An 18613-nucleotide genomic window follows, 5' to 3' on the forward strand; every position below is an offset into this window, starting at 1 on the left:
CCTCAAACAAATGGGCTAATGAAACATTTAACAAAAAACCTAAGCAAATCAGGTGAATGTACATAAACCCATCACAACAAATTTGGGATGAGATCCTTCCTTATGTGGTACTTAGTCCAAGACTATCCATTTTGGCCACTTTACAAGCAAGATCACATTTTTTTGTCCAAAATTCTACTATAAAAATAATAAATAAAACAAAGATGCAATTGATTCATACTTAGACATAAAACAATGGCACCATTATTGAGACTACAATTTGAAATAATTTAGCGGTGGCCCGAGCAAGATAAAAATGATTACATGGCAATATGAGTACAAAAAGAATATGGAAATAGAGGTGAATTACTAATTTATTATCCTAATAAAAATGAACATTTAAATGAATCACTTCAATGCAAAATGGATTGGAGCTTACATAATCACTATGTATGCACAAAAGAAGTAGGAAAAGACACATCATTGCAATATACATAACTAGGATCAAAGACAATTTCCAAAGTAATGCTAATGATGGTATGCAGAATACATGATTGATGGAGGACCCTAGCAAAAATACGGAATTGAAGAAATTTCATGTGAAGGAAAAAGTGAGCTAACAAAGGAAAGTATAAAGTAGAGAAGACCATGCTATGAAGAAGACAAAGACACCAAACTTGCCAACTAGAAATATGAAAACTCTTACTTGCACACTCCAATCTTGCCACATGGGATAGGGGGAAGGTGTGAGGCACCTGGCCATAGTTGTTTGCCCACATGGCTCGACCAATGTTTACCCAACAAATGTTTCTCAAATGTCTGCTCACAAAGTTAGCCTACCTAGTGTGTAACAAAATTGCAAGTTGGCTCTCACAATCAATCAATTTTGAGGGAGTCAACTCCCTTCATGTATTATAAGGAGGTGAAGATAAGCAATAGAAGTTGGCTGCTTATTGTTCTCTCTTTCTTGGAGCACTTCACAATACTTTACAACTTTTTTATGCAAATAAATTTGTTTCATAAATATAAGACGATACGGTGATGATTTCTAGTCATATATTGTTCACAAATGAAATAACAGGCTTGTGATCTATAAAGACAAAGATTAGTGTTCTTGAACTCATTCAATGGCAAATACTATTGAAACCATTGAAAAGTAGGTCCTAGTGTATTAAAAAAAAAACTACATAAATTTCAAAGTAGTTTGGAATAAAAATATGCAATTAGATTTTGAAATTTGAGAGTATTGAAAGGATTTCGACAACTCGTTTGATATGTGCATGTTTTTCATAACATGCAAGTCAATGAATTACTAGAGCATGCAATAAACCTAGTTGAACTTTTAGACACGAATAGGTTAGTACCATCAAGGATGCACAACCAAGGGATTCAACTCGTGCATTCGTAATACTCACACTTGATCCACTTTGGCTATGATCCCATTGGCAAGCAATTGATTCTGTTTTTTTTTGTCTCCCCCCCAATATGGGTGATGCAAATCAAGACTAGTCACTAGGAATAGAACTAAGCCGGAACACACATAGTGTTGGTGTAAAGGAGCTCGCCCATAAGGTCATGGGCAAGCAATTAAACTTTTAAATGAGAAAGATTGGGCGTATGTAGGTATGCCATTGGCCTTGTTGTCTCCTGACTCTCGAACTTCAAACATACACGCACGCGGGGGGAGAGAGAGAATCATGGGCGACGCTCATCGTTGGCGATCATGGCGCGGCCTCTTCTCTGGCTTGCGTGATGCTTCAACTGCTCCCTCTGCTCTCCAGGATCTTCTTGCACAACCCAAAAGATCGCTGCCAGCAGCTGCTGCAGGTCTCCCTCCCAAAGAGGTACACGCCAAGTGTGAGCATTTGTTCTTTGCTCAAATAAATCTACGTGACCCGCAAATGCATTGCGTGTTAATAATCTCTTTGCCCATCCAATCAGGAGAGTATTAATCTCTTTGACCCGCGAATGCAGGTTGCAACAGGCCAATGCGAATTTTTCTGAAGAAAAATAAGGCACTTTTATGTAGTTCTAGGTGCCTTATTGCTTATGCACAAAACCCCAATTATGTTTTGAACCTGCATGGTCACAATCAAAGGCCCTTATTCTCTCCTAGGATTGGTAGGTTCGTTACGAGGGCAGCACATGGATAGCCTAGATCTATGTTTGATACATTTCCAAACTACCATATGGAATTTTCACCTAGACATCACCCTCTGCTCATTTCCCCTTTAATTCTTCCCAGCTCCCCTTTAATTCTTCCCAGCTCTAAGCTTGGTTTGCGAAGGGTGGCGGAGAGTCACATATGAATCATGCATTAGTGTTGGCATTGGTGCTAGCTCTGTCATTGGAAAAAAGGAGCTAAGCATTGTCCTTGGCCTAGTCACAAGGGTTAGTCTATATGATCTATATGGTGAAAATGCCATTCTTGACACAAAATATTTAGGCAAGTCTCTCAATTGTGGGATTTTCCTTGGCACTTAAGTGTGAGAAGACACCTAGTATAGTTTGGGAGCATTGTTTCATGGTGAAATGAGTTGCTTGCCTACTTGTTCACACGTTTCATCCCTTGTTCTCCTTTCTCTATCTCTTCGCCCAACCAATGGGTGTTTTGAGCATCTTGTAGTCACTCAGGGGGTGTTGAGTGGGGGGGGGCGGGGGGGGGGGGGGGGGAGAAGTGATTCCTTTCACTCAATGCCAATACCAAGGAGAATACTCAATAGGTTGGCTAGGTCTCTATAAGTCTTTTGAGAACACACAAATGGACAAAATTGAGAAAACACTAGTATAAACGAATATGCAATGAATAGTGAGAGAAGAACCCAAGAACTTGAAGGGGGGGGGGGGGGGGGGAGAAGTGATTCCTTTCACTCAATGCCAATACCAAGGAGAATACTCAATAGGTTGGCTAGGTCTCTATAAGTCTTTTGAGAACACACAAATGGACAAAATTGAGAAAACACTAGTATAAACAAATATGCAATGAATAGTGAGAGAAGAACCCAAGAACTTGAAGTGAATGATGAATGGGAAATGGAATCCAATATCCATGAATTAAAGCATGAATGGACATGAATAGGTGGCAATTCAATGACAATGAAGGAGATAGAGGTACGCAATATAGGAAATGCTCAAGGAGCACAGGCCTGTCTGTTACCAAACATGTGTATCATGTACAATTGTCTCTTGCTTGTGAGCATTAGTCTGAGTTTAGACGAGGACATTAAGAGCTCTAACACAGTGTTTGTTTGTCATTTTATGTGTTTTAGATATTTCCGATGTATGAAATTGGTCTTCCTTCTTGGAAAGAGTGGTAAATGACCCGATTTAGCACAAATTAGGATCAACAATTCATAATGCTGAAATATAATTTTATAACTATAAATCTTGGCTAGTTGACTTGTTGGCCCACTGGCCGATTGGTCATTCTGTCTGGCATTATTCTAGCCTATTCATATACTTGTCAGAAGTGGTGTAGCAATGGAAGCGTAAACATAAGCTGTAATAAAGTGTTGAAACACAACACAAAAGAGAAAGGAAAAGAAAAAACACAATACGGATGAGAACTCGGATGTATGCTGGGGAAATGGAATCCATATATCAGACACGAGACTGTCGCATACAACAGTGAGTCACTGGCTCATGGGCACTGGCACCGGCTCCTCTCTCCACGGGACCTCCAGATGGTGAACTGACCAATTGAGGAGGAGGAGCCCAGAATAAATAGGCACAAATAATGCCATAAAATATGCCAGGTCGACCAACATTTAAATGTCCAATATGACCATAAAATATGTCAAGTCGACCAGCAATAAATGCCCAATATGACCATAAAATGACACAATAAAAAAAGGCCTAAATAACCTAAATAATGTGCCCAAGCCCTTGTAGCTTAGACTCACATATGAGCTGACATATTTGCGAACACCCTCTCTTAGATCATGGGTGATCTGATACAATACAGTGATACAATGAGAATGAATCAGAAACCATACGACATAGAACCTCCAAGTAGAACCATGGATACCCAAGCAGTGGGTGATCAAGCTACCACCAAGGTACCTCGGAGAAAACTTGATGTTGATGTCGATTGTACTAGCTCCTGAAAATAGAGAAGATCATAACAGCTCTCAATATCTATTAACAATGCCACTGATGTAGCATACGTGACCATCCTGTCCCCAATGCCGTAGTGCATAAATGACCACGGATTCTCCTTCTTTGGCCAGACCACCAAAGTGTCCTCTCATGTGAGCGCTAGACGAAAGCCATCCGCTCTCTGTCAAGTACCCAGCCATCATGAACTTGGATGTCAATCCTAGGTCTAGGATTTCTACCTGCCAGACTTCGGTCGATGCGTCAGAGACGTCCCTCTTTGGATCCTGTGCATTTGTATAGAAATATAGATGAGGCACAGCTGCCCTATCTCACCACCCTTTCACACTCCCTCTTTGGCACTGGGGAGTTGTGAGGGATAACCTCATTTCACCACCACTAGAAAGCAGTTGAGGAAGGGGCCACCAAGCCCTTCCCATGATCCAAAGAAGAGGATCCTTGCTGTGCCTTGGACTTTGCTTCGGTCGGAGAATCTAAATTGGAATCTGAGACAGATGATGACCCGTCGATTTAGTCCGCATCCCGCATCGTATTCTGCTCCTTTTCCTTCTTGGAAGCTGCTAACTCTTTGCAATCCTTTTGTAAATGGCCATTCTTGCCACAGTGATAACATTGGGCCTTCGACTTCTTCATCTTCAAACCCCTCCCTGAAGCTGCAAGAGCCTCACTTGAATCTCCATATAATGTATCATCAATGGATGTGCATGGAGGAGGCATTTGTAGAGGATTTAGAAGAGGAGAGAAGAGAAGGTATTTGGAGAGGGAACACAGCCAAAACACGAGCACAGACTGCAAAAAACAAGAGTTCACATACAGTATAACCCAAAAACTGACCAAAAGAAGACAAAAACTGCTACAAAAAGTTAGAAAAAAAAAAGTCAAAAACTGCCAAAAACAGCAAAAACGGCATGAAGGTACAGTCACCCAGTCAGGAAGGAGCTAGGAACACCAAAACATAGATTGAGTACTACCATAAACAGAGCGGAAAACTATTGCAGCAGCCTGAAAACTGAAAACACAGGCAACAGAAGGGCTATAGACAGCAGGCGATGCCAAATCTGCAGAAAATGCAGGTAAAACAGGTTGCTTGAATGGAGCAACAATCACCTGATCAGCAAGGGTGAAAACAATCTTGTAATTAGCAAGAAAACATAGTAGGAGCACAAATCCTGAAATCTGATACCATTTCAGAAGTGGTGTAGCAATGGAAGCGTAAACATAAGTTGTAATAAATTGCTGAAACACAAGACAAAAGAGAAAGGAAAAGAAAGAACGCAATATAGATGAGAACTTAGATGTATGCTTGGGAAATGGAATCCTTATATCAGACACGAGATTGTTGCACACAATTTTGAGTCATTGGGTATGTGGGCACCGACACTGACTCCTCTCTCCACGGGACCTCCAGATGGTGAATTGATCAACTGAGGAGGAGGAGCCCATAATAATTAGGGACAAATAATGCCATAAACTATGTCAGGTCGGCCAGCAATAAATGCCCAATATGACCATAAAATGACACAATAAAAAAAGGCCTAAATAACCTGCCCAAGCCTCTGTAGCTCACACATGAGCTGACATATTTGCTAACAATACTGCCCCTCTCCCACTATTAGTTAGTCATTAGATACACATCCTTCAGCATGACTACTATTAGGTGGAGAGAGGGAGATTGAGAATATGGATTCCATTTCTTGAGCCTATTCTCTTTGGGTGCATCCTTTAGCATGACTACTCTTAGGTGGAGAGACGGAGATTGTGCACAGTACTGGTGACTCAATGCGTGTGCCTTTGTATTGTTCTTGAGCCTTGGTATATGGATTCCATTTCTCGAGCCTATTCTCTTTGAGTTCTTGTGTGTTCTTTGTAGTGTTCTTTTTTGTTTCTTGTGCTCTTGTAGTCTATTACAACAACGTCTCTTTGTTTCCATTCTAGCACACTTTTCTAAGAGTGTATGAGAGGATGTTCCTCTTGGTTTTGGTGCTGCATGCTGTTTTGACTGCTGTTTTCAGGTTTGTTTGTTTGTACACTGCTGCAACAGCTTGTGCTTTGTGCTATCTGTGCCCGGGCAGGTCCAAGCAGCTCAGTAGAGTGTTGGATGGCAATTCTCCAGCTCCAGGTAGTCTGTTGCGACCTGCATTTTCTTGCTGCCATCTGCATTTTGTTGATCAGCCCGCGTTTTGACCAAGTTGCTGAAGGGAAGAGTGCGCAATGGAAGTGGAGCAGTATTGTTGAGAGTGAATGCCAAGATGAGTGTACCAGATTGTGTACCAAACTGTGATGGCACACAAAGAATAAATAATGTATTTATATGTTAGGGTACAAATAAGGGTGTGTTCACATCCGTATAACTTTACACAGAGACGAAGGGACTTTACACCCAACAACCTCCCACTTAAAGGCCGGAAGTGGTACCTTTAAGCTAACCTACTCCCATTAATCGGATGCAATGCTCATGTTGAGCCGTTGCAAGACTCTTAGTGAGAACGTTTGCAGGTTATCTTGGGTTTTGATCTTAGTCAGTGTGACAAGACCATCATCCGAGACTTGTTGAGTAAAGTGATACCGAAAATCTATGTGTTTGATACGTGCATGGAACATGGCATTCTTAGCCAGACATACTACACTTTGACTATCACAACCAAGCATTGTGATATGTGAAGAAAGACCAAAATCCTTGATCAGACGACCAAGCCAAATAGCTTCCTTAGAAGCTTTTGTGGTTGAAACATAGTCACCCTCTGTAGTACTCATTACCACAATTTTTTGCAACCTTGAATACCAAGAGATAGCCCCACCAACCAAAGTAAAGACATACCCACTGGTAGATTTCCTAGTATCAAGATCTCCTGCCATGTCAGAATCACAGAATCCCTGTAACTCTAGTATACCCTTTTCATAGCATATATACTTCTCTTGTGTACCTTTTAAGCATTTGAAGATACATTTCACTGCTTCCCAATGTGGCATGTCAAGGTTATACATGAATCTACTAACAACTCCTATTGCATGAGCAATGTCAAGGAGAGTCGCAACCATAGCATACATCAAAGATCCACAAGCTGATGCATAAGGTATGCCCTTCATAGCACTAACAGTTGTATCATTCTTTGGGCAATTAGCTTTGCTAAGCTTTGTATGTGGCAGTAAAGGCACACCAAGAAGCTTAGCATCGGCCATATTAAAACCTGTCAAGTACTTTGCTAATGTACTTGTCTTGTGAGATAGAAACAAGTGCTGCCCTCTATCTCTTTTAATGGGCATGCCCAAAGTGTGTTTTAACTGCCCCAAATCTTTCATAGAGAAGGCTGAACTTAGCTGCCTTTTAAGAGCATTCAAAGTACTCTTATGCTTTCTTGCAATCAGCATCTCATCCACATATAAGACCAGCACAAGAAGACTTCCATCATCAAGCTTTTTAGTGTGTAAGCAGTGATCTGCATGATTGCGTTTAAATTCATGGTTGAGCATGAAGGTATCAAACTTTTTGTACCATTGTCTAGGGGCTTGTTTTGGTCCATATAAGCTGTGTTTCAGCTTACAAACCAAATGCTCTTTCCTTGGAGTGGCAAAACCTTTTGGCTGTTTCATTTATAGCTTTTCATCCAGGTCACCACACCAAGAAAAACAGTCTTCACATCCATCTAATCCAACTGTAAATCCAAGGATGCAATGAGAGCAAACAAAACATGGAGTGTAGTCATCTTCATCATCGGTGAAAAGACCTCTTGGAAGTCTATGCCTTCCTTTTGTGTATAGCCCTTAGCAACCAACCGTGCCTTGTACTTGGGCTTCCCATCAATACATTTCACTTTGTAAACCCATTTATTAGGGATAGCTTTTCTATCCTTGGGCAAGCTCCCACTTTCTCTTGTTTTCACATGACTGTGCCTCTCTAAATGTTAGAGGCTCATTCTCATTAGTCAACAAAATGCAATCCAAAGATGACTGAAACCACTGTGGCTGCCTTTTGACATGTATAGACCTTCTTACCCAATGATCTGTATTGTTGGGCAATGGGCCTACATCCTCGGGTACGGGCACATCATCACCAGGTTGCTGATATTCAGCATTTTTGTGCTGATGTAACCTGTTTTCAGCATGTTCTTCTTGCTGTTCTATTCCATCTTGTGTATCTATTTGCTGTCCATTATCTTTTGGCTGTAGCACAATGGGTTACTGCTCATTTTCAGTATCAAAAGGAATAGAATCTTCAGCTAATGGCTGTTGAATGGCTGGCTGTTCATGCTGAAATTTGACCTTCTTTTTGTCAAGGTCACCTTATGTAGCGTGTTTCAGCAACTTTGTCTCATTAAATACTACGTCTCAGTTGCGTACAATCTTCCTGCCCTAAGGAAGCCGAACTTTATAACCTCTCTCTCCCTCATCTCCATATTCCATGAAGATGCCCTTAATGGATTTCATGTCTAGTTTGGTCATCTGTTCTATAAATACATGCACAAAGGTATCACAACCAAAGACACACAGATGGTCATATGAAGTAGGTTTGCTAGACCAAATCTCTTCAGGAATGCCATTTTCCAATGCACGATTTGGAGAGCGATTGCATACATGAACTGCAGTTTTAAGAGCCTCTTCCTAGAGCTGTTGCTGGAGATTAATTGTGGACAACATGCATTTGACTCTCTCACAAGTCTGCGATTATATCTTTCAGCCACACCAATCGATGTAGGATTATAAGGAGCTGTCAACTCACTTTGAATGCCATGCATCTCACAAAACTTTTTGAACTCATTAGAAACATACTCACCCCCATTATCTATTCTTATAGCTTATAACTTAACTTCTTTCTAAGTGGTAACAAAAGCACAAAACCTTTTAAAGGTATCCAACACTTCCTTTTTGCTCTTTAATACATATACCCATGACTTTCTATTGAAATCATTAATAAAATTGACAAAGTACCGTGTACCCCCGTATGAAATAACAAGTATAGTGCACACATTAGAGTATACTAAATCAAGAGCATTGGACTTCTTAACAACACCAGAGTAATAAGGAGACTTCACATGTTCTCCATATATGCAATCATTACAAAATTTGAGACCATAGTCTTTTACATCAAATCTCCCTAAAGAGGAGAGAATCTGAAGATCCTTTTGGCTCATATGACCAAGTCTTTTGTGCCAGAGTTCCATCTGTGAATGAACTTCAGCCATAGCCAAGAACTTGCTAGGTATTGCTTTACAATGCAAATAATACAAAGTCCCCTTTTTGCTGCCCTTTAACAATCAACATAGAGCCCTTGTGGACCTTTCAAGATCCACCACCAGAGCTAGTAAAATATCCTCTTGCATCAAGTTGCCCAATTAACAGTAGACTTTTTTATGCTAGGTACATATTTGATATCTTGTAAAGTCAGCTCTTGGAGGTTTTTAAGAACCAAGTGAATGGCACCTACACTCTCTACCTCACATGTATAGTTGTTGCCCAAGTAAACCTTGCCTAGGCAACGTGCATTGTATTTAGAAAATGACTCCAAGGAGGGAGTAACATGAAAAGAGGCACCACTGTCTAGTATCCATGATTGGGACAGCCCATCATGAGCTGAAAGGAAGGCATCAATTACTTCCTTTTGGGTGATGTGCATACCACCTGTAGTTGCCATAATGTCTACATAGCATGAGGCATCAATTACTTCCTTTTTGGTGATGTGCATATCACCTGTTGTTGCCATAATGTTTACATTGCATGAGGCTGCAACAAGTCTCTCTCCAATGTTAGAGAGCTCTTCAATGATCGCACTAGATGCAACATTTGCCTTTGCAACTTCTTTTGAGGGAGAGCTGTCATCATATTTCTTTTTCTTTTCCAGTTGTTTCTTTCTTTCTTGCTCTTTCTTGTAATACCGACACTCCAGCTTTTTATGCCCTTTACATCCACATTGATAGCAAGTAACATCTTGTTGTTTGCCCTTGCTTTTACTTCTACTTTTACTTTTATTTGCTGTATTACCCCTCTTCGCTGACCTACCTCTAAGATGGTAGGTTGAACCACTGCTTTTAGCATTGGACTTTCTTCTGATCTCCTCATTGAGAATAGAGCCCCTAACACCGTCATAGGTTAAAGTAGTGTTGTTACTAAGTGAAACAACCAAAGCCTCTCCTCATTGAGAATAGAGCCCCTAACACCGTCATAGGTTAAAGTAGTGTTGTTACTAAGTGAAACAACCAAAGCCTCCCAACTATCAAGTAAAGTCATTAGCAAGAAAATAGCTTTCAATTTATCATTGAAGGGCTACAAACCAACCGGAGTCATGTAAATTGACTCAAAATCCTTGTGAAAGCACTCAAATGCTCAGATGTTGGCTTAGACTCATCCAACTTCATGTTCACAAGCTTGCGCATAAGATGCACTCGATTTACTAGAGTTGTATTTTCATAAGTATCCATTAACTTTTTCCGTGCAACAAAAGCTGTATCAAGACACTTAATGTCTGTAAGTATACATCATTAGATATAGCCATTTTAATGTATGCAATGGCCTTCTTGTTGAGTCTAGCCCAATCCTCATTTGCCATAGCTGCAGGCTTAGTTTCCAAGAGAGCATCATCACAGTCTTTGAGAAACAAAATGCCTTGCATCTTGTCCTTCCATAGATCAAAGCCAGTGCCATCAAACCTCTTGATTTCAAGGAGCGATTTTAGTGTCATTGCTGCTAGAAGCTGCTGCTAGAAGCATTAGTGGCCATTTGTTAGCAAAGTGCCAAGTACCAATGCTGTAATTTATGACAGGAAATAAAAGGCTGAATATTCAGCTAATTTCAGCCCAAAATTTCAGGAAATAAGGGCAAGATTTAGGGTCACTGTATTACAGACAGTGCCCAAATACAAGTGTAGTAGTAGAGGAAATGACTTTCAGCAATATAACTTAAATTTCAGCATACATTTCATGCATACATCATTGTCAAGTGACTCCTACTTCAGCAATGTCACCAAAAATACATATGCAACAATCTCAGATCTGCAAATGATCTCTAAGAATGCTGCACCATGAATATTCAGCAATACATCAACTCAATAGGAGCTGCCCAACATGTATTTTGCATACATATTTGTCCAAAACAACTTTTGATACCCAAAAAATAACCAAGAATTCTTTGCAATTTCTCCTAAATCTCACAAGTGGGAGATAAAAGATTCAAATTACATTGCTTACATCACCAAGATTGCTTCAGCAATGTCCCCAAAATGCATTGCACACATTAATTTTGCCAAAATCCACAAATTGCAGCAAAAGCCCCAAAATTTCACTGACCAATCTTGCCCAATTTCATTAGCACATGTTCCTGAGAGCATAAAACGAGCAATTTTAGCAAGATTTCACAAAATTTTGCAAAAGCTCCAATTTCTCAGGTCCAAATGTACACAATGTCAATAAATTCAATTTAGTTGAACAAAATTTCACTGATACATGAAAAACCCTAAATTTTTTAGAGCCAATGTGCACTACGTTTGCAATTTCTAGGTCATATGTCACTACTATGCATGAACATCATCAAATCTAGAAAAAGCTTCAAATTTCAGCTATGAAATTTTTGAAAAAATCTTAACTGTGCTTTTACGTGTGAATTGGAGCCTGCATAGATGTGCCAAGTCACACAAAAAGTCAAACGGATTGTTGACCGATTGTTGTGACCTGTCATGAGTTGTTACAAGTTGTTGCCTTTGTAAACGCCCCGAACAACGACGTAGTATGCTTAACAATTATGATATTCGCTTGTTTTCGAGATTTAATATAAAAGAGAATGAACACTTAAAGCTGAAAATGAAAATTACTCACAAAATTACAGCCATGAAAATGTAAAAGTAATGGAGACAAGATTGAGGGTTGAAGATGGGCAACCCCCCCCCCCCCCCCCCCCGAAGGAATGTATTTCTGCTCAACCCAAGTCCCTTAGGGAAGAGCTCAGTTACAATCAACCTGAGAGTGAGAATAAGTAATTCTCACTCTCACAAGATCATGCAAAGATGTACAAACACACATGCATTATCTATTATGCAATGATAAGAACTGATTTCTTTACAGTATGAGAGAAGAAAAAGGGAAATTCAGCCTTTCTCCATCGTTGATCAGCAGTACATGGATAGGGCTTGCTTCTTGTAGCTAAAATGGAAGAAAGAGCTCGAGAAGGAGGTGCTGTAATGAATTTACAGGCTTGTTGTCCTGTAAAACAGCAGTGATAGAAGAGGGAATATGGAGGAATTTGATAATGGAGAAGTGGGGGATGATGATGGGGATGGATGGGGCCAGTTTCTGGCTATCTGTGGGTGCTGTACATGAGTTTACAGCAAAGAAAAATGATGTTGAATGAAGAAAAACGAGCTCTTATTTATAGGAGAGGGGAGAGCTAGTACAAAAGGGGAAAGTGGAGTAGCACAAGACAAGTGTCCAGCCACATGTCATGAGATGTGACAAGTGGTGGGACACTTGGAAACTTGTGTGACAAGTGTCTTGACACTTGTCTCTTCTCTATGGCCTTCCTTTTTGGGTTGAATACTGTCAAGAATAGAAACAACCAAATTTAGTAAGCACAGTCAGAGTACAGAACTTACTATTTTTAGAATGACATCCCTATTTTTTAGGACTAGCATTTTTAGGCTAATTCGAGGCTCCTAAATTTTAGGGACCTCCTAAAATTTAGGGATCTCCTAAAATTTAGGGATCCCCCCAATATGGGTGTCATATGAAAGCTTTTTCCGTGTACATCGCAAAAATGGTATCCGAATCTTCATGTGACTTTCCTATGCAAAGAAATGTGCATTTCAAGTTTTCAGCCCACACATGCACATTATACAAGCATTTCATGATCATGCCATCTTGTTGATTGTAACTGTTTGTTCTGGTGGATCTAGCCCACACTTCAAGGCATCAATCCTTTCTGTGTGCGAGTCATCCCTGATATGCGTGAGTTCTAGTCACAGGCGCCCAATCGGGTCATATAGGTGGAAGTGTGAACTATCTTTTCTCTAACCCACCGCGTGGGTCCACCATAACCTGTGACCACTCATCAGTGGCCAGCTCCAATGCACTTTTCTTTATATCTAATTAGTGCAAAGGAAATAAATTTAATAAATCATTATATAGACAAATTAATGAAAAATGATACAAATTCTGTTTCTATAGAGTTGTGACAGCCCTCTGGCTTTTATTCAGCTGTCCTCAGCTGAAAAGCTTCTTGATATTGCTGTAGAATATTTGGGTAATCCTTCATGAATTTTTCATCTACCCACTGTGCATCTGTTGTGGGTAGATTCTTGAATTTTAGTAAGAATTTTCGTGTCACAAGGCCACTTCTCGTGGTTCGATCCTTGAGAAACAAAATCTTTTCAGGTTCCAAGAGTTGCTCTGTTTCTTCAACTTCTGGGGGATCTTCAGTAATGGGTTCCTTTGGTTCTGGTCCTATGTAAGGTTTTAGCAAACTTACATGAAAAGCATTGTGTATTTTCCAATGAGTAGGAAGCTCAAGTCGATAAGAAAGTTCAATTATATTCTCAATCACTTTGAAGGGTCCAAAGTATCTACTGGAGAGCTTTGGAAAAGATGAATTTTGACCAGAACCTTGTTTGAGCCTGTTTTTATCAAACTTTAGCAAGACATATTGACCTTTTTCAAAAGCCAAAGGTCTTCTTCGTTTATCTGCTTGCTTCTTTTGTCGCTCTTGGGCAACTTTGATAGTGGCTCGAACTTGATCCATTGCGGTTTTTAAATCTGAAGCAAACTCATCAGCAGCAAAAATCTTATCTTTAGTGCGAATAATTGGAGGAGGAATCACTTTACCTTGTACTACTTCATTTGGAGCTTTCCCTGTGGATGAGTGCACTGTATTGTTGTAAGCAAACTCCAATAATGGAAGATATTTCTCCCATTGTGACTTATGTTTACTAACATAAGCTTTCAACATATCCAAAGAGTGAGATTCATCACCTCTGTTTGGCCGTCAGTTTGAGGATGAAAAGCTGAGGAGAACTTTAAAGTGGTTCCCAAATTCTCAAATAAAGCACGCCAAAAGTTACTTGTGAATTTGGAGTCTCTATCTGAAATGATCTCAGAAGGCATACCATGTAATCTGAAGATATGTTGAATGAAAAGTCTTGCAGCTTGTGCGGATTTCAATGTTTTATGACATGGAATAAAATGTGATTGTTTGCTGAATCTATCAATTATGACCCAAATCATATCATGACCTTGAGGTGTTCTTGGAATACCTGAGATGAAATCCATTGTGATAGATTCCCATGGATCTTTGGGCACTGGAAGAGGTTGCAACAATCCTGGAATCTTCTGCCTATCATATTTGGATTTTTGGCATACCAGACAAGCCTCAATGAAGTTATGTGTATCTTTTCGTAATGTTGGCCAATAAAAGTAGCGCTCAATTGCACTTAGAGTGGCTGCCCTCCCTCTATGCCCTGCATAAGGGGGTTCATGACTTTCTTTAAGCACCTTTTGTCGAACAGGAAGAGTGACACAAAGGCGATTGTTCATGAGAAGGTAACCGTCTTTGATGGAATAATCTGGATGAGAACCTCCTTGCTGTAAATTTGACCAAATTGCTGCAAAATCAGTATCTTCATCATAAGTATTCTTTATCGTTTGAAAATCTTCATGATGAGCCACTGTAATAGTTGCAATGCGAGGCACTCTAGAAAGTGCATCAGCAACTACATTTTGTTTCCCTGGAGTGTACATAATTTGAAAATGAAACATAGACAATAAATTTTCCCATCTTGCATGTTTCTCCTGCAAATGCTTTTGAGTCTTGAAATACTTCAAGCTTTGATGATCGGTTTTAATAAGGAATTCATTGCCTAAAAGATAATGTTTCCATATCTTTAAAGCATGAACCACTGCTAAGAGCTCCTTTTCATAAATGTCATACCTTTTCTCCACATCATTTAGACGGCGGCTTTCAAAGGCTACGGCATGGCCTTCTTGATTTAGCACTGCACCAATACAATCATCGCAAGCATCTGCTTCCACCACAAATGGTTTTACCAGATCTGGAATGATAAGAACAGGTCCAGAAGTAAGAGCTGTTTTCAGCCTTGTGAAGGCTTCCTTCTCTTTTTCCTTCCATTGGAAAGAGATCTTCTTCTTTGTAAGGTCATGAAGTGGAGAAGCCATATATGCAAAATGCTTGATGAAGCGGCGGTAATAAGAACATAAGCCAAGAAACGATCGCACCTCATGTACATCACGAAGATGAGGCCATTCTTGGATTATCCTGATCTTTTCAGGGTCCATTTGAATCCCTTCAAAAGAGATGACATGCCCAAGGTAATTTATTTTATGCATGAAAAATTCACTCTTTTTACCATTTACCAAGAGTTGATTTTGTTGTAGTAATTGTAGAACAATTTCCAAGTGTTGATGATGCTCCTCTTCATTCTTGCTAAAGACAAGAATATCATCAAAGAAAGTACCGACATATTGTCGATGCTCTCTAAAGATGCGCTCCATCATTCGATTAAAGGTGGCTGGTGCATTGGTTAATCCGAAAGGAATCACCAAGAATTCATAAAGACCGTATGAAGTGTGGAAAGCAGTTTTGTGTACATCTTGTGGTATTACCCTAATTTGATGATAACCACTCTTTAGATCAATGCGATTGAAAACCTTTGAGCCTCCTAGACGATCCAAAATGTCGTCAATTCTGGGAATAGGAAACCGATTCTTCACAGTGATTTTGTTGAGGGCTCGATAATCAATGCATATCCTGAATGTGCAATCTTTCTTTTGAACAAGAAGAACCGGTGAACAAAATGGTGAGCTACTTGGCCTAATTAGCCCACGGTTGAGTAGGTCTTCGACTTACTTTCTGATTTCTTCTTGTTGAGGACGGCTCACACGGTATGGTGCTATATTAGGAGGAGAACTGCCCGGGATAATATCAATATGATTGTCTTCTGGCCTTTCTGGGGGAAGCTGATAAGGAAGATCTTCCGAAAAACAATCTTTATACTTTTCCAAGAGCTGAAGTTGCTCTTGGTTTTCAGCATTCATATTATCTTTTACATCAGTGACATAAAGCAGACAACATTGAACACAATCCTTAATTGCTCTAGAGACTTGCATATGGCTTACCATAGGTATGGTGTCTCCAGAAACTCCAGCTTGGATCTTGTACTTCTTGCCTTTGTTGGTGAGTTCTACATTCTTTTTATGAGAGAAGATGGTTGAATCTACTCTATGATTCCAGGGCATGCCAAGAATCACATCGCAACCATCAAGGTCTCCGATACAGAAGGTATCTTCGTCACTGTAGCCTTGAATTTGAAACTTGAGCTTGCCAATGTAGGGTATCACAGTCTTCACTGTGTCACCTTCATCAGCATTTAAAGCTTGGCGAACTTCTGTCGGAGTGTCCATCTCTTCATTCTTTAATCCAAGCTCTTTAGCCAATTGCAAGGAAATGATATTTTCATTCGCCCCAAGATCTATCAAGAATAGTGCTTGCTTACCTTGCAACTGTCCCCAAGCTTTTAATAATTTGCGCGTCTTTGGAGTGTGAGTTGTGTTTGCAACTACATCACTGATAGCATTGATTTTCACTGGCGACTTAGGCTTGTTGTCAGAAACCTTGCTTTGTCCCTTGTTTGGACATTGCTTCGCTATGTGGCCTGTTTGTCCACATTTAAAGCACTTCCCTTCTTTCATGAAGCGTTGCTTTTCTTCTTCGGAAAATTGCTTTGCTTGTGGGTATAGATTGGAGCGAAATTGAGGAGCATTAGGAGGTGCATAGGGCTTCATCTTCTTTTGATTTGATGGCTGCTTTTGCCACTGTTTTTGTCCTTCATTTGGGGCTGAATACTTCTCATCATCAGCTACTCTCTTCTTATCATTCTTTTGGAATGATTTGTTGCCATTGTGCTCCATTTCCCATGTCTCAGCATGGTCAATGAGTTCCCTGAGACTAGAACAATGATAATGATTAAGAGCAGTACGAAGTTTAAAATGCAAACCTCCTTGAAACTTCCTAAGCTTTTCTGAATTGCTGATCTTCTTGAAATGTTGGACCTTCAAGAGTAGCTTCCAAAATCTCTTGGTATAGTCACCAAGTGACTCATTTTTCCTTTGCCAAAGCCGATCCCATTCCATTTTTACATCTCTTTTGAAATGAACAGGAAGAAATTGGCTTTGTATCAGGCGAACAAAGGACCGCCATGATTTTGGGGCAGCATGATCATATTCCAACCCCGTCCACCAAGTATGGGCTAAGTCGGTTAAATGTAAAGCTGCAAACTTAATCTTTTCTTTTTCTTTATACTTGTCACGACCATACAAAATTTGAAATTGACGAATAAACTTCAGAAGAAGATCAGGATTTCGGGAACCATTATACATACTGAACTTGATCTTCTTTTCAAGTTGAGATAGTGACTTAGTCTTCTTCTTCTTCTTATGCCTTCGTCCATACTCGGATCTTGAGGTTGAAGATGATGAAGTGCTTGATGGGGATGAAGATGGAGACGAGGGTGAAGAATGTCAACGCCTTTGACGATGATGAGGTCTTCCACGAGAAGGGTGTGACTCTTCATTACTAGAAGAGGATCCATCAGAATAGGCGCCAGATGACTTTGAAGAAGAGGATGAGCTTCGACGCGATCTCTTTCTTTGTCTTGAAGTAGAATGGGACTGCCTCTTAGAAGTAGTTGGACTTCTTGATCGGCTCCTTTCATTGGTCGGGCTTTGTCTCCTTGAAGTAAATGGGCTTCTTTCCTTGAATTCTTTGGGATTCTCAACTTTTTCTAGTTTGAGAAGTTGCTCACGAATTTGCTGATTCTCCTCTCTAAGACTTTGAATGGCTTGAAGGATAGCACTCGATTGATCCATTGAGACTAAAGAAAAAAAAAATGCTCAAGCACTCAATGCAAGGGCTGAAAACAAACAAACTTATAGTTGTAAGCACTACCAGTGTTGGGGGTGAGGACCGAGCCAAAGCTCTGATACCACTGTAAACGCCCCGAACAACGACGTAGTATGCTTAACAATTATGATATTCGCTTGTTTTTGAGATTTAATATAAAAGAGAATGAACACTTAAAGCTGAAAATGAAAATTACTCACAAAATTACAGCCATGAAAATGTAAAAGTAATGGAGACAAGATTGAGGGTTGAAGATGGGCAACCCCCCCCCCCCCCCCCCGAAGGAATGTATTTCTGCTCAACCCAAGTCCCTTAGGGAAGAGCTCAGTTACAATCAACCTGAGAGTGAGAATAAGTAATTCTCACTCTCACAAGATCATGCAAAGATGTACAAACACACATGCATTATCTATTATGCAATGATAAGAACTGATTTCTTTACAGTATGAGAGAAGAAAAAGGGAAATTCAGCCTTTCTCCATCGTTGATCAGCAGTACATGGATAGGGCTTGCTTCTTGTAGCTAAAATGGAAGAAAGAGCTCGAGAAGGAGGTGCTGTAATGAATTTACAGGCTTGTTGTCCTGTAAAACAGCAGTGATAGAAGAGGGAATATGGAGGAATTTGATA

The 18613-nt window shown here is 40.0% G+C and overlaps 1 protein-coding gene across 2 annotated transcripts in view; it reads left to right on the forward strand.

Annotated features, from left to right (window-relative positions):
* The first annotated feature begins 1598 nt into the window (after nucleotides 1–1598).
* Nucleotides 1599–18613, forward strand: part of LOC148017761 (ARM repeat superfamily protein) — a 132115-nt gene continuing 115100 nt past the window's right edge. For both annotated transcript variants that reach the window (XM_087661916.1, XM_087661915.1), the window contains exon 1: nucleotides 1599–1823. In XM_087661916.1, the coding sequence (XP_087518042.1) occupies nucleotides 1605–1823 (219 nt within the window). In that variant the 5' untranslated portion in view covers nucleotides 1599–1604. The remainder of the gene's footprint in view (nucleotides 1824–18613) is intronic.

Source organism: Lygodium microphyllum, chromosome 21 (genome assembly GCF_053477565.2).
Source record: "Lygodium microphyllum isolate KBCC chromosome 21, Lygodium_microphyllum_v1.1.10, whole genome shotgun sequence".
Classification (NCBI taxonomy): domain Eukaryota; kingdom Viridiplantae; phylum Streptophyta; class Polypodiopsida; order Schizaeales; family Lygodiaceae; genus Lygodium; species Lygodium microphyllum.